Source organism: Salmo salar, chromosome 09, assembly GCF_965601325.2.
Source record: "Salmo salar chromosome 09, fSalSal1, whole genome shotgun sequence".
NCBI classification, from domain to species: Eukaryota; Metazoa; Chordata; class Actinopteri; order Salmoniformes; family Salmonidae; genus Salmo; species Salmo salar.
The window spans coordinates 115,531,475-115,547,877 of record NC_138299.1 but is presented as its reverse complement, the minus strand read 5'-3'; the positions used below and the strand labels follow the sequence as shown (position 1 = coordinate 115,547,877).

At 43.6% G+C, this 16,403-nt stretch overlaps 1 protein-coding gene across 3 annotated transcripts in view; it reads left to right on the top strand.

Annotated features, from left to right (window-relative positions):
• Positions 1-16,403, top strand: part of LOC106612406 (segment polarity protein dishevelled homolog DVL-3) — a 54,692-nt gene that overhangs the window by 18,246 nt on the left and 20,043 nt on the right. For all 3 annotated transcript variants that reach the window (XM_014213505.3, XM_014213504.3, XM_014213506.3), the window contains 3 exons: positions 1,638-1,707; positions 8,413-8,540; positions 11,261-11,415. In XM_014213505.3, coding sequence (XP_014068980.1) covers positions 1,638-1,707; positions 8,413-8,540; positions 11,261-11,415 — 353 coding nt within the window. The remainder of the gene's footprint in view (positions 1-1,637; positions 1,708-8,412; positions 8,541-11,260; positions 11,416-16,403) is intronic.

Here is a 16,403-nt window from a genome sequence, read left to right as displayed (position 1 = left end):
ACTATCCAGATAAAGTGTCTGATCAAGGAACATTACATAGAAAATGCGATCGCTCACTAAAACAGCTGTAACGTGTTCACAGTAAAGGTATTTCTATTCTGATTGCAGATGTTCAATCATTACAAAACAAGGAAGACTCAATAAGGTTTTCTCTATCTTCATTAGAATGTTGTGTAAATGGCAGTTGTTTGGGAAAAAAAGTATTGATTTTCATATAAGATACATATTTTCACAGGTGTTATTTCTTGACTGATTACAATTTTATTGATGGGGATGTCATATCATTTGAAAGGGCTGTTTCTCAGCTTTCAAATTATGTATCATGTTTTCAAATATGGTTTTACACCAACAAATGATGCACGCAGAGCTCATTAATGCACGCAGGGCTCATGATCCAGCAAGAAATGGATCATTTCGCTCAGGCTGTCACACTCTGTCACATTGGCCGCTGTCTCCAAACTTTCTGCTTTAGTTGAGTCGTTATCCACTTTAGAAGTAAGCAGTGCAAGATATTCATTTATCGGATATAATTGCAAGTCGAGGGCAGAGGTAATTTCCTGATAGTAGCGGCCAACTCTTTCTGTTGTTGGGTGTTGAGAGCCGACATAACTGTGAATGGACAGATTATGCTACCTGCTGGAAGTGAAATAGAGCTACTGTGTTGCTCCTTGTAATACAGTGAATGTCCCACAACTTAATATGGTGTTAGATGTTGACAATTATTTGAAAATGTGTCAGTTGACTCATAGTTATGTTGCATGCCACCGGAACCGGAAGTTCTGTTTTCAATACCTTTCAATATGAGACCTTGCGAGGATAATGTCACTGAAAAAGTCTCAGTGCCATTATCCTCGCAAGGTGAGGTATTGAAAATAGGTGTCAATAATTTTGACTCCTTCCGTTTTGATAGGAAAAATATTTATATTACTTGGTAAACAAAGTCTCTTTCTCTGAGCAATTGTATTAGTATAAAATAATAGAATTTACCAATATAGCTCAGTATTTGAATAGTTAATTTTATACATTCCTTTTTGCTCATCTTTAACAAATGTTTCAATAGTTTCGGAGCCCACTGTATACACTCACCGGCCAGTTTATTAAGTAAGCCCATCTAGTATTGGGTTGAACCCCCCTTTGACTCCAGAACAGTCTGAATTCTTCGGGGAATTCTTCAAGGTGTCGGAAACATTCCACAGCCCGTTCCATTTCATCCCAAAGATGCTCTATTGGGTTTGAGGTCTGGGGACTGCGTAGGCTACTCAAGAAAACTGAACTCTTTGTCATGTACTGATGATAGGTTGTGGAACCCGGGGTGGTCGTCTGCTGCAGATATTGGATCTGGCGCGCCTGGCACCGACGATCATGCCACGCTCAAAGTTGCTTAGGTCACTCGTTTTGCCCATTTGTAACGTTCAATTGAACAGTAACTGAATGCCTCAACGCCTGTCTGCCTGCTTTATATAGCAAGCCACGGCCACGTGACTCACTCTCTGTAGGAGTGAACCATTTTCGTGAACGGGGTTGTGTATCTGATAAACTGGCCACTGCGTGTATATATACCCACGTTATTGAGGTTGCCTTTAATGTTGTGATGTGTGTAACCCGGTGGATTTTGACTCCCTCCTTTCTCCCCTTAGGGTGGTGAAGGAGGAGATCTCAGACGACAATGCTAAACTTCCCTGTTTCAACGGCCGGGTCGTGTCATGGGTGAGCAACGGTTCTTCATGTTTATCACCGTCATCACCTGTGCCCTCTCTCAATTCCACCGCAGTTCAGTGTTTCTCTCTATCTCTCTCTCATTTCAACCACAGCCCAGTTTTCGTTCTCTCTCCATCTGTCTCTCAGTCTCTCTTTCTCCCTCTCTCTCTCCGTATATCTGTATGACCCCTCTGTATGCAGACGTCCCTCATCAGGAGGTCGAGAAGAGGCCTGTGTATGTTAACACTCCTAACACTTCTGAAATGCATCACACCGTGGTGTTACTGTGTGTAAAAGTTACACGATGGTATAACTCACAATTATTATCAGAATTGAGCTGTAAAACACTACTTGCGTGTGTGTCTACGTCACGTATGTGTGTGTGAGTGTGTGTGTGTGACTGTTTACTAGCTAGGCAACAGCTAACAAACTTGTTTAATTGGGTTTTGGTGGGATCTGTTTTGGCTTCAGATGGTTCACTCATTTGGGAGCTGTGTCGGTGTGTCTGTTCTGCTGTGTGTTGGCAACTGTGTGTGATGATGCTTTTGTGTGTGCATTTGAGAGCTGTGTGTGTAGTTGGTTGGTTTTTGTCATTCATTTGTGTACTCTCGGTTGTGCTCTAGAAACCAAAGTCCATCGCTGTCTGATAGGTGAGATGGAATGACTCAGCCAAGACCAGCTACAGTGCATTCAGAAAGTATTCAGACCTCTTGACTTTTTCCTCATTTTGTTATGTTACAGCCTTATTCTAAAATGGATTAAATACATTTTCCCCCCCTCAGCAATCTATACACAATACCCCATAATGACAAATCAAAAACAGGTTTTTCTAAATGTTTGCAAATGTATTAAAAATAAAAAAAACAGATACCTTATTTACAGGCTGGTAACTAACTTATCCTCTGCAGCAGAAGTACATTTGAGTATTCCTTTCCTGTGGCGGTCCTCATGAGAGCCAGTTTCTTCATAGCGCTTAATGGTTTTTGCGACTGCACTTGAAGAAACTTTCAAAGTTCTTGACATTTTCCGTATTGACTGACCTTCATGTCTTAAAGTAATGTACTGTCATTTCTCTTTGCTTATTTGAGCTGTTCTTGCCATAATATGGACTTGGTCTTTTACCAAATAGGGCTGTCTCCTGTATACCACCCCTACCTTGTCACAACACAACTGTTTGGCTCAAATGCATTAAGGAAAAAAATTCCACAAATGAACTTTTAACAAGGCACACCTGTTAATTGAAATGCATTCCAGGTGACTACCTCATGAAGCTGGTTGAGAGAATGCAAAGAGTGTGCAAAGCAGTTATCAAGACAAAGGGTGGCTACTTTGAAGATATCAGCAAATTCTAAAAACCTGTTTTTGCTTTGTCATTATGGGGTAGTGTGTAGATTGATGGGAGAGAAAAAAAACATTTCATCAAATGTCAAGTGCTCTGCACTGTAGCCTAGGCAGGCTGGGCTGAAACTCAAGGAATATGATTTCAAGAGAACACTTATGTAGAAAGAACGAGACTAGCTAAATTATTTATAAACTGCTAGAATGTATCTACTCCTCTCACATTCATGAGCTAACATACAGTGCATTCGGGAAGAATTCAGACCGCTTGACTTTTTCCAATTATTTTTTACATTATAGCCTTATTCTAAAATTGATTAAATATTTGTCTCTCAAATCTACACACAATACCCCATTATGACAAAGCGAAAAGTTTTAGCATTTTTTGCAAATGTATTAAAAACAGAAATACCTTATTTACATAAGTATTCAGACCCTTTGCTATGAGACTCGAAATTGAGCTCAGATGCACCCTGTTTCCATTGATCATCCTTGATGTTTCCACAACTTGACTTACCACCTGTGGTAAATTCAATTGATTGGACATGATTTGAAAAGGCACACACTTGTCTATATAAGGTAACACAGTTGACAGTGCATGCCAGAGCAAAAACCAAGCCATGAGGTCGAAGGAATTTTCCATAGAGCTCCAAGACAGGATTGTGTCAAAGCACAAATAATTCTGCAGCATTGAAGGTCCCCAAGAACACAGTGGCCTCCATAATTCTTAAATGGAAGAAGTTTGGAACTACCAAGACTTTTCCTAGAGCTGGCCGCCCGGCCAAACTGAGCAATCGGGGGAGACGGGCCTGATGGCAACTCTGACAGAGCTCCAGAGTTCCTCTGTGGAGATGGGAGATCTTTCCAGAAGGACAACCATCTCTGCAGCACTCCACCAATCAGGCCTTTATGGTAGCGTGGCCAGACAGAAGACACTCCTCAGTAAAAGGCACATGACAGCCCACTTGGAGTTTGCCAAAAAATCACCTAAAGGACTCTCAGACCATTAGAAACAAGATTATCTGGTCTGATGAAACCAAGATGGAACTCTTTGGCCTGAATGCCAAGCATCACGTCTGGAGGAAAACTGACACCATCCCTACGGTGAAGCATGGTTGTGGCAGCATCATGCTGTGGAGTTGTTTTTCAGTGGCAGGGACTGGTTGACTAGTCAGGATCGAGGCAAAGATGAACGGAGTATAATACAGAGAGATCCTTGATGAAAATCTGCTCCAGAGTGCTCAGGACCTCAGACTGGGGCGAAGGTTCACCTTGCAACAGGACAAAAACCCTAAGCACATGGCCAAGACAATGCAGGACTGGCTTCGGGACAAGTCTTTGAATGTCCTTGACTGGCCCAGCCATAGCCCGGACTTGAACCTGATCGAACATTTCTGGAGAGACCTGAAAATAGCTGTGCAGCAACATTCCCTGTCCAACCTGACAGAGCGTGTAGCCTCATACTCAAGAAGACTCAAGGCTGTAATCACTGTCAAAAGTGCTTCAACAAAGTACTGATTAGAGGGTCTGAATACTTGTTATATTTCAGTTTTTTTATTTTTACAAATCATCAAAAATCTATAAAAAACAGATTTTGTCATTATGGGGTAGATTGATGAGGTAAAAACATTTTTTATCAATTTTAGAACAAGGCTGTAACGTTACAAAATGTGAAAAAAGTGAATGGGTCGGAATACTTTCCGAATGCACTGTATATACAAAAGTATTAGTTCCTTCAAATTAGTGGATTCGGCTATTTCAGCCACACCCATTGCTGACAGGACGTATAAAATTTAGTACACAGGCATGCAATCTCCATAGACAAACATTGCCAGTAGAATGGCCTTACTGAAGAGCTCTGTGACTTTCAACGTGGCACCGTCATAGGATGCCACCTTTCCAACAAATCAGTTCGTAAAATTTCTACCCTACTAGAGCTGCCCCGGTCAATGTAAGTGCTGTAATTGTGAAGTGGAAGCGTTTAGGAGCAACAACAGCTCAGCCACAAAATGGTAGACCACACAAGCTCACAGGATGGGACCGCCAAGTGCTGAAGCACATAGCTCGTAAAAATAATTGTGTGTCCTTAGTTACAACACTCACTACAGAGTTCCAAACTGCCTCTGGAAACAACGTCGGCACCAGAACTGTTTGTCTGGATCTTCATGAAATGGGTTTCCATGGCCGAGCAGCCGCACACAAGCCTAAGATCACCATGCATAATGCCAAACGTTGGCTGGAGTGGTTTAAAGCTCGCCGCAGTTGGACTCTAGAGTAGTGTAAATGTGTTTTCTGAAGTGATGAATCACAGTTCAACATCTGTCAGTCAGTCGGACGAATCTGGATTTGGTGGATGCCAGGAGAACGCTACCTGCCCCAATGCATAATGCCAAATATAAAGTTTGTTGTAGGAGGAATAATGGTCTGGGGCTGTTTTTCATGGTTCGGGCTAGGCCCCTTAGTTCCAGTGAAGGGAAATCTTAACGCTACAGCATACAATGACATTCTAGACGATTCTGTGCTTTCAACTTTGTGGCAACAGTGGGGAAGGCCCTTTCCTGTTTCAGCATGCCAATGCCTCCTTGCTCAAAGCGAGGTCCATACAAAAATGGTTTGTCGAGATCGGTGTGGAAGAACTTGGCTGGCCTGCACAGAGCCTTCAACCCCATCGAACACCTTTGGGATGAGTTGGAACACCGATTGAGAGCTAGGCCTAATTGCCCAACATCAGTGCCCGACCTCACTAATTCTCTTGTGGCTGAACGGAAGCAAGTCCCCGCAGCAATGTTCCAACATCTAATGGAAAGCCTTCCCAGAAGAGTGGAGGCTGTTATAGCAGTAAGGGGGGGGGGCAACTCCATATTAATGCCCATGATTTTTGGATTGAGATGTTCGACGAGCAGGTGTCCACATACTTTTGGTCATGTAGTGTATTTGTCCTGGTCTACTGACTCCTTCCCTCTTTCTGCACTCTGCCTTTCCCCTGCCCCGGGGTGAAGTTTCCCCTAGGTACAGATCTAGAATCCGTTTGCCCTCCCCCAATCATAACCTTAACCATTAGTCGGAAAAATGCAAAACTGACGCAAGATCAGCGTCAGTGCTCTCAGGCTGAATTTTTGATCGAGCTCTGGTCATGACCATCACTGAGCTGGCTAGACTCCCTATTCACGACTGAACACTGTATTTTGGGTGTGTGGTTGGACCTCATTAGCTCCCCTTGTTGGCCATAAGAGAGAAGTGCAGATGCCACTCCCCTCGCTCTACTTCCTGTCCTCCCTTCTCTTCTCTTTTCCCTTCTCCTCTTTTCTGTATAAGTGAAGCAGTGAAGCATATCAGGGAGATATGCATTTCCCAAACTTTAGAACACTGGTGTTGGTCTGAAATGTACTCTAGGTCAGTGTTTCCCAACCCTGGTTCTTGAGTACCCCAACAGTACACATTTTCATTGTAGCCCTAGACAAATCAACCTCATTCACCTTATTGAGGGCTTGATGATTAGTTGACAAGTTGAATCAGGTGTGCTTGTCCAGGGTTACACCAAAAATGTGTAGTGTTGGGTGTACTCGAGGACCGGGGTTGGGAAACACTGCTCTAGATAAAGAAAACTATTACACAGTGGTTTCGGGAGATTTGTAAGGTTTTGCCTATTGAAAAAGTGGCGCTAGGATGAAAGGGAAAAATGTATACATCTGTACTAAAGTGAGGCAGCCAATGCTGGACCATTTGCCTAGAGATTTAGTTGGCCTGTTAGATAGGCAGAGAGGCTGTAGCTTGGGGCTTGAATGGGCAACCTTAAGGGGATACAGTACTGTTTATGCCGATATGTAAGCTTATTGCATGGTGAAATGTGAGGTGTGTATCTGAACAGAAACTACAGTGCCTTCAGAAAGTATTCACACCACTTGACTTTTTCCATGTTTTCTTGCGTTACAAAGTGGGATTAAAATTGATTCAATTGTCATTTTTGGTCAGCGATCTACACTAAATACCCTAATGTCAAAGTCAGGGGAGTGGGACAAGAAATTGGCCCTGGCATTTTATCCACACCTGCCCACATCACTGTGTGCGCCAACAACTCTAAAATGTTTTATGAGATTTGAGAACACAGTGGGATTGACCTTAGACCATTCCTCCTTACATAATATTTCCAGATCCTTGATATACTTCAACTGCAATAATGGACTGCCCTCTTCAATTCTAACCTGAGGTTTTCAATGGTGTTGAAGTCCGGAGACTGAGATGGCCATTGCAAAATATTGATTAACCATTTCTTTGTGGATTTTGATATGTGCTTGGGGTTATTGTCTTGCTGGAAGATCCACTTGCGGCCAAGTAATTTTTTTTAAACCTGTTAATTGAAATGCATTCCAGGTGACTACCTCATGAAGCTGCCTGAGAGAATGTCAAGTGTGTGCAAATCTGTCATCAAGGCAAAGGGTGGCTACCTTGATGAATCTAAAATCTAAAATATATTTTTGATTTAACACTTTTTTGGTTACTACAATACATGATTCCATGTGTTATTTCATAGTTTTGATGTCTTCACTATTATTCTGCAATGTAGAAAATAGTAAAAATAAAGAAAACCCCTTGAATGAGTAGGTGTGTCCAAACTTGACTGGTACTGTATAAAATAATAATTAGGCCCGCACATAGTATAAAGCTGCTCCCCAGTGCTTTATTCCTGCACTATGTTGATGGATGCTTAGGAGGCAGACCAGAAGAGACCAGAACACTTCTCCCTACTTCCCCAGCTGATTAGATTAGCTAACTGGAATCACAGGATGCTCCACAACACTCCTGAAATATCCTGGGCTTTACTGATTGAATCTGAGAAAAATGGGATGGAAGGATGGTTGGGGGACATTCCAAATAAACAAGGGAATATGTGTGTGTGTGTGTTTATCAATGGAGGACTGTATGTGTGTCTGTCTTGTGTCCACCTAGTCAATAAGCACATTTACAATTCCGACAGACTGTCACGCATACAAACTTATACTCAAAATCATGACTGACTTTGTTATTCACTATCTGTATGTGTCTCACTGTGTCTGTGTCTCAAAGGATTCCCATTTCCTCTTATAGTGCACTACTTTTGAATAAAGCCCTAGACAGAGAATAAAGTTAGTAGTATAATGACAAACATAGGACTCTGGTATAAAGTAGTGCAATATAATAGGGAATAGGGTTTTATTTGAGGTTTGTCTAAGCCCCCTTCACCTCTCTCTCTCACTATCATTATCTCACTCACTCATTCACTTTCTTTCTCTCAATTCAATATACTTTTTGGACATGGAAAGTTAAAGCACTTACAGTGTCAAAGTAAGCACAAGCAATAATAATAATTTCTCTGTCATTCTCGCTCTATCTCCCCAGTTAGTGTCAGCAGATGGTTCTCATGGGGGTTCCGATGGGGGTTCTATGTGTGCAGACAGCCAGGCAGAGCTGCCACCCCCTTTGGAGAGGACCGGCGGAATCGGAGACTCAAGACCCCCCTCTTTTCAGTCAGTATCTGCAAAGTGTGTGTCTGTGTATGCATGTGTGTGTGTGACTCTAGTTGATCCATCTGATCTAACCCCCCTCCCTCTAGTGTGGTGTGGAAGTGGCCTTGACTTAGCTATGGTGAGGTGTAGAGCTAAATACTGTGTGTGTCACTCTAGTTGATCCATCTGACCTAACCCCCCCTCCCTCTAGTGTGGTGTGGAAGTGGCCTTGACTTAACTATGGTGAGGTGTAGAGCTAAATACTGTGTGTGTGTGTGTGTGTGTGTGTGTGTGTGTGTGTGTGTGTGTGTGTGTGTGGTGTTTCTGTGTGTTTCTGTGTGTGTGTTTCTGTGTGTGTGTTTCTGTGTGTGTGTTTCTGTGTGTGATTTTGGTATTTTATTGAAATCATATCTAGTATCTGTATGTATGTGTCTCTCTCTGCCTACCCCCTGGGAACTCAGGGTCAATATTAAATCAGCCAGCTGGGAAGGTCTTTATCAGACACCCACAACATACACACACAAAGCGAGAACACCCCTTTCCCTTTGCTGGTCAGCACTGGTTACTGCAATTTTGCCCACTGTATCTCAAATGTACACCCACATATGCTCATCCTCATGCATTATACACACACATGAACATGTGTGTCCGTGTATGCATGTGCAAACACACACGTATGCATGCATGTACGTAACCACACACACATGGTGTGCACATGCATGCAGCAGTGACAGACAGACAGACAGACAGACAGACAGACAGACAGACAGACAGACAGACAGACACACACACACACACACACACACACACACACACACACACACACACACACACACACACACACACACACACACACACACACCACACACACACACACACACACACACAGACAGGTGCTCACGTTCTCTTTGTAGCTAGCTCCCGGAATGCTCTGGTGAGGCTGACACTAAAACATACTGACATTCTGATAGCAGCACTTGACACTTAAACAGTATGGGTCTGCAACAAAGACTTGTCTGGGTCTTGCTAGTGTGTCTGTCAGACAGTTGTGTGTAGGAGAAGGGAAAACAAATATACTGCTAAAAAAAATAAAGGGAACACTTAAACGACGAGATCCTAGATCTGAATGAAAGAAATAATCTTATTAAATACTTTTTTCTTTACATAGTTGAATGTGCTGACAACAAAATCACACAAAAATAATCAATGGAAATCCAATTTATCAACCCATGGAGGTCTGGGTTTGGAGTCACACTCAAAATTAAAGTGGAAAACCACACTAAAGGCTGGTCCAACTTTGATGTAATGTCCTTAAAACAAGTCAAAATGAGGCTCAGTAGTGTGTGGCCTCCACGTGCCTGTATGACCTCCCTACAACGCCTGGGCATGCTCCTGATGAGGTGGTGGACGGTCTCCTGAGGGATCTCCTCCCAGACCTGGACTAAAGCATCCGCCAACTCCTGGACAGTCTGTGGTGCAACATGGCGTTGGTGGATGGAGCGAGACATGATGTCCCAGATGTGCTCAATTGGATTCAGGTCTGGGGAATGGGTGGGCCAGTCCATAGCATCAATGCCTTCCTCTTGCAGGAACTGCTGACACACTCCAGCCACATGAGGTCTAGCATTGTCTTGCATTAGGAGGAAACCAGGGCCAACCGCACCAGCATATGTTCTCACAAGGGGTCTGAGGATCTCATCTCGGTACCTAATGGCAGTCAGGCTACCTCTGGCGAGCACATGGAGGGCTGTGCGGCCCCCCAAAGAAATGCCACCCCACACCATGACTGACCCACCGCCAAACCGGTCATGCTGGAGGATGTTGCAGGCAGCAGAACGTTCTCCACGGCATCTCCAGACTCTGTCACGTCTGCCACGTGCTCAGTGTGAACCTGCTTTCATCTGTGAAGAGCACAGGGTACCAGTGGCGAATTTGCCAATCTTGGTGTTCTCTGGCAAATGCCAAACGTCCTGCACGGTGTTGGGCTGTAAGCACAACCCCCAACTGTGGATGTCGGGCCCTCATACCACCCTCATGGAATCTGTTTCTGACCGTTTGAGCAGACACATGCACATTTGTGGCCTGCTGGAGGTCATTTTGCAGGGCTCTGGCAGTGCTTCTCCTGCTCCTCCTTGCACAAAGGCGGAGGTAGCGGTCCTGCTGCTGGGTTGTTGCCCTCCTACGGCCTCCTCCACGTCTCCTGATGTACTGGCCTGTCTCCTGGTAGCGCCTCCATGCTCTGGACACTACGCTGACAGACACAGCAAACCTTCTTGCCACAGCTCGCATTGATGTGCCATCCTGGATGAGCTGCACTACCTGAGCCACTTGTGTGGGTTGTAGACTCCGTCTCATGCTACCACTAGAGTGAAAGCACCGCCAGCATTCAAAAGTGACCAAAACGTCAGCCAGGAAGCATAGGAACTGAGAAGTGGTCTGTGGTCCCCACCTGCAGAACCACTCCTTTATTGGGAGTGTCTTGCTAATTGCCTATAATTTCCACCTGTTGTCTATTCCATTTGCACAACAGCATGTGAAATTTATTGTCAATCTGTGTTGCTTCCTAAGTGGACAGTTTGATTTCACAGAAGTGTGATTGACTTGGAGTTACATTGTGTTGTTTAAGTGTTCCCTTTATTTTTTTGAGCAGTGTATAATCCCTTCTCTTTGAATTCATTAATTTTCTTTCTCTTTCATCTCTTTCACTCCTCCTTTTACTTTTTTTTTCACCTGCCCATCAGTGCAAACGCTGCTGGCATTCAGGACAACCTGGACAACGAGACAGAGACTGAGTCGGTCGTGTTGCTAGAGAGAGAGAGGGAGCGGGAGAGAGACCGGGGCAGGGAGAGGGAGAGGGAGAGGCCGCGAAGGAAAGAAAAAGACACTCATGACCATGGTAAGTCTTAGTGTCTGTCCATCTGCCTTCATGTCACAGCCTTTCCCACTTATAGTCCATGGGCCAGCAGAAAAATTTGTCCAATTTGGTGTGGCAAAGGTTTGATGGTATTAAATTGTACCCCACAAGCCCCTGATCAAATTGATATATGATAACCGCTTTCTATGTTTTTAACACCTTTTATATATCTTGTTGAATGGGAGTCGATGCAATAGAATGTTGACAAGTTGGGAAGTTCACATGCTTGTTGAAAATGACTGAATCAAACAACAAAAGAACATTCTATTGGGTGAATCTCATCTTAAAAACCATGCGATTTGTAAAAATTGGTATCACATATAATGATTTAACTAGACTGACTCATCAGTGAAACAACAATGTTACAAGTAGCAGAACTACATACAGCTGAAGTCTGAAGTTTACATACACCTTTACATTTAAAGTCAGTTTTTCACAATTCCTGACATCTAATCCTAGTAAAGATTCCCTGGCTTAGGTCAGTTAGGATCACCACTTTATTTAGAGAATGTGAAATGTCAGAATAATAATAGAGAGAATGATTTATTTCGGCTTTTATTTCTTTCATCACATTCCCAGTGGGTCAGAAGTTTACATACACTCAATTAGTATTTGGTAGCATTGCCTTTAAATTGTTTAACTTGGGTCAAACATTTCAGGTAGCCTTCCAAAAGCTTCCCACAATAAGTTGGGTGAATTTTGGCCCATTCCTCCTGACAGAGCTGGTGTAACTGAGTCAGGTTTGTAGGCCTCCTTGCTTGCACACGCTTCTTCAGATCTCCCCAGAAATTTTCTATAGGATTGAGGTCAGGGCTTGGCCACTCCAATACCTTGACTTTGTTGTCCTTAAGCCATTTTAACAGAACTTTGGAAGTATGCTTGGTGTCATTGTCCATTTGGAAGACCCATTTGCGACCAAGCTTTAACTTCCTGACTGATGTCTTGAAATGTTGCTTCAATATATCCACATCATTTCCCTGCCTCATGATGCCATCTATTTTGTGAAGTGCACCAGTCCCTCCTGCAGCAAAGGACCCCCACAACATGATGCTGCCACCCCCGTGCTTCACGGATGGGATGGTGTTCTTCAGCTTGCAGGCCTCCCCCTTTTACCTCCAAACATAACAATGGTCATTATGGCCAAACAGTTCTATTTTTGTTTCATCAGACCAGAGGACATTTCTCCAAAAAGTACGATATTTGTCCCCATGTGCAGTTGCAAACCGTAGTCTGGCTTTTTTATGGTGGTTTTGGAGCAGTGGCTTCTTCCTTGCTGAACGGCCTTTCAGGTTATGTCAATATTGGACTTGTTTTATTGTGGATATAGATACTTTTGTACCTGTTTCCTCCAGCATCTTCACAAGGTCCTTTGCTGTTGTTCTGGGATTGATTTGCACTTTTTGCACCAAAGTACGTTCATCTCTAGGAGACAGAACGCTTCTCCTTCCTGAGCGGTATGACGGCTGCGTGGTCCTATGGTGTTTATACCTGCGTACTATTGATTGTACAGATGAACGTGGTACCTTCAGGCATTTGGAAATTGCTCCCAAGGATAAACCAGACTTGTGGAGGTCTATAATGTTTTTTCTGTGGTCTTGGCTGATTTTTTTTGATTTTCCCATGATGTCAAGCAAAGAGGCACTGAGTTTGAAGGTAGGCCTTGAAATACATCCACAGGTACACCTTCAATTGACTCAAATGATGTCAATTAGCCTATCAGAAGCTTCTAAAGCCATGACCAAATTTTCTGGAATTGTCCAAGCTGTTTAAAGGCACAGTCAACTTAGTGTATGTAGACTTCTGACCCACTGGAATTGTGATACAGTGAATTATAAGTGAAATTATCTGTCTGTAAACAATTGGTGGAGAAATTACTTGTGTCATGCACAAATTAGATGGCCTAACCAACTTGCTAAAACTATAGTTGGTTACTAAGAAATTTGTGGAGTGGTTGAAAAACGAGTTTTAATGACTCCAACCTAAGTGTATGTAAACTTCCGACTTCAACTGTATTTGTTTTAGGGAAATTGGTCATACTGGGAAATAATAGAGGCCAAGTCCCACTCATTTATAATTCAGGACCTTCCTTCTGTGATAAAGCAGAAACTGCCTAATCTTTTATGGGATCTATTGGGGGAAAATATTTATTGACGGTTTGTTTCCAAGTCAATAATTATCTGGGCACAAATTGTAATTTTCACGAGTTATCTCCTATTTGGAATAACAATTTTATTTTATCTGGCTCTATGTCCTTTACATTCCCTCATTGGTCTATTTTTAAGGATATTTTCAACCTGCAAGGGCTTCGTTCCTTTCAAGATCTGAAAGAGTCGTATTTTCTCCCAGGTTCTTCCTGTTTTTTTTTTTTAACTCTCAGACCGTAGAAAACCTACAGGGTACCATAGGACACCAAAAGCATGCTCCCACTCTTTATTTAAATAATGTAATACATCTACCTGTTATGGAGGTCAGGGAGAATTACCTAAAAATCAATCAAATTCAATGAAATGTATTTATAAAGCCCTTCTTACATCAGCTGAAGTCACAAAGTGCTGTACAGAAACCCAGCCTAAAACCCCAAACAGCAAGCAATGCAGGTGTAAAAGCACGGTGGCGAGGAAAAACTCCCTAGAAAGGCCAGAACCTAGGAATAAACCAAGAGAGGAACCAGGCTATGAGGGGTGGTGTCACGACTTCCGCCGAAGTCGGCTCCTCTCCTTGTTCGGGCTGCGTTCGGCGTTCGACGTCACCGGCCTTCTAGCCATCGCTGCTCCATTTTTCATTGTTCCATTTGTTTTGTCTTGTTCCCTGCACACCTGGTTTACATTCCCTAATTACACTGCTGTATATTCCTCTGTTCCCCCCATGTCTTTATGTGGAATTGTTTGGTGTTACGTGTTTTATGTGACGCGCCTGGCTGGTTTTCATGATCCGTGTTTATTTCACGAAGTATGTTTATTTGGTAAACTATAGCTTTTGTGACTGTTTTTGCGCTTTGCACTTTTGCCATTTTGCTGGAGATTTTGACGCAGTTGTGTCTGTCTGCTGTTTGCTTCTGCCTAAATAAAGTGTGCGCCTGTTCACAACTCTCTGCTCTCCTGCACCTGACTTCGCTACCAGTACGCACACCCGTGACAGGTGGCCAGTCCTCTTCTGGCTGTGCCGGGTGGAGATTATAACAGAACATGGCCAAGATGTTCAAAATGTTCATAGATGACCAGCAAGGTCAAATAATAATAATCACAGTGGTTGTCGAGGGTGCAACAGGTCAGCACCTCAGGAGGAAATGTCAGTTGGCTTTTCATAGCCGATCATTCAGAGTGTCTCTACCGCTCCTGCTGTCTCTAGAGAGTTGAAAACAGCAGGTCTGGGACAGGTAGCACGTCCGGTGAAGATGTGAGGGTTCTATAGCCGCAGGCAGAACAGTTGAAACTGGAGCAGCAGTACGGCCAGGTGGACTGGGGACAGCAAGGAGTCATCAGGCCAGGTAGTCCTGAGGCATGGTCCTAGGGCTCAGGTCCTCCGAGAGAGAGAGAGAGAAAGAAAGAAAGAAAGAAAGAAAGAAAGAAAGAAAGAAAGAAAGAAAGAAAGAAAGAAAGAAGAGAGAAAAAGAGAGAAAGAGAATTAGAGAGAGCATACTTAAATTTACACAGGACACCAGATAAGACAGGAGAAATACTCGAGATATAACAGACTGACCCTAGCCCTCCGACACATAAACTACTGCAGCATAAATACTGGAGGCTGAGACAGGAGGGGTCAGGAGACACTGTGGCCCCGTCCGACGATACCCCCGGACAGGGCCAAACAGGCAGGATATAACCCCACCCACTTTACCAAAGCACAGCCCCCACACCACTAGAGGGATATCTTCAATCACCAACTTACTATCCTGAGACAAGGCTGAGTATAGCCCACAAAGATCTCCGCCACGGCACAACCCAAGGGGGGGCGCCAACCCGGACAGGAAGATCACGTCTGTGACTCAACCCACTGAAGTGATGCACCCCTCCTAGGGACGGCATGGAAGAACACCAGTAAGCCAGTGACTCAGCCCCATTTTATTGAAATTATGCAATTGGTGATTAGAAAAAATCCAATCTTTTAGCAATTGAACTATTGCTGATGTCCTCGACAACCCTCAGCAGCCACTAACCAATACAATTCAGTAGGCCCTATACCAATGGTAAGCAACTCTGTTCCTGGAGTACCACAGGTACTGCTGGACTTTGTTCCAACTAGGCACCACACCTGACCAGCTGAGCTAATTGACAGAGAGGAAGAGGCCCAAATCGATAGAAAATCTGTCTTCCTCCAGCATTTGGCGTTTCTTTCAAGGAGTTTTTGTGTGGAGGTCAAAATGAATGGCTTATTTGCTATGTGAGGTTTATTTGATAAAATTGAAGTTTTGTAATGCTTAAGTTGATACGAGTGCACTGATATAAGTAGGACACGTGACATCCCGGCAACTTTGAGAAAAAACATTTCATATCGGAGTTGTCTCAAGATGGCTATGCATATTCATGGCATGAGGCTAGTAGCATAGCATCTCTCTCCATTGAATACAGGTGGTTGACGTCAACAACCCTCATCGAATATTTAAAAAAGGATTACAATAATGAGATGCAGGGGCGCAACTTTTGTTTGAGAAACGTGTGGTGGGGGGAGGGGCATTTTGTTTTTATCCAGTCGGATAAAAACTTCAAACAGCCTACCCGACCGCTCGGAGGCGTCCGCATGGTCCTAAAGCAAACCGTTGCCTAGTTTTGTATCATATTCCAATGATAAAACTGGGGGGACAAAAAATGCAATTTCAAAATGTTGGGGGGACATGTCCTCCCCGTCCCCAGTGAAAGTTGCGCCCCTGATGAGATGTATCTACCAATCCAAAGAAAGGATAAGCGGGAGCTAGACAGACCGCCATGCCGCTTTGTGGACAATGACTCCCATTGTTACAGCGGAGAGACGTG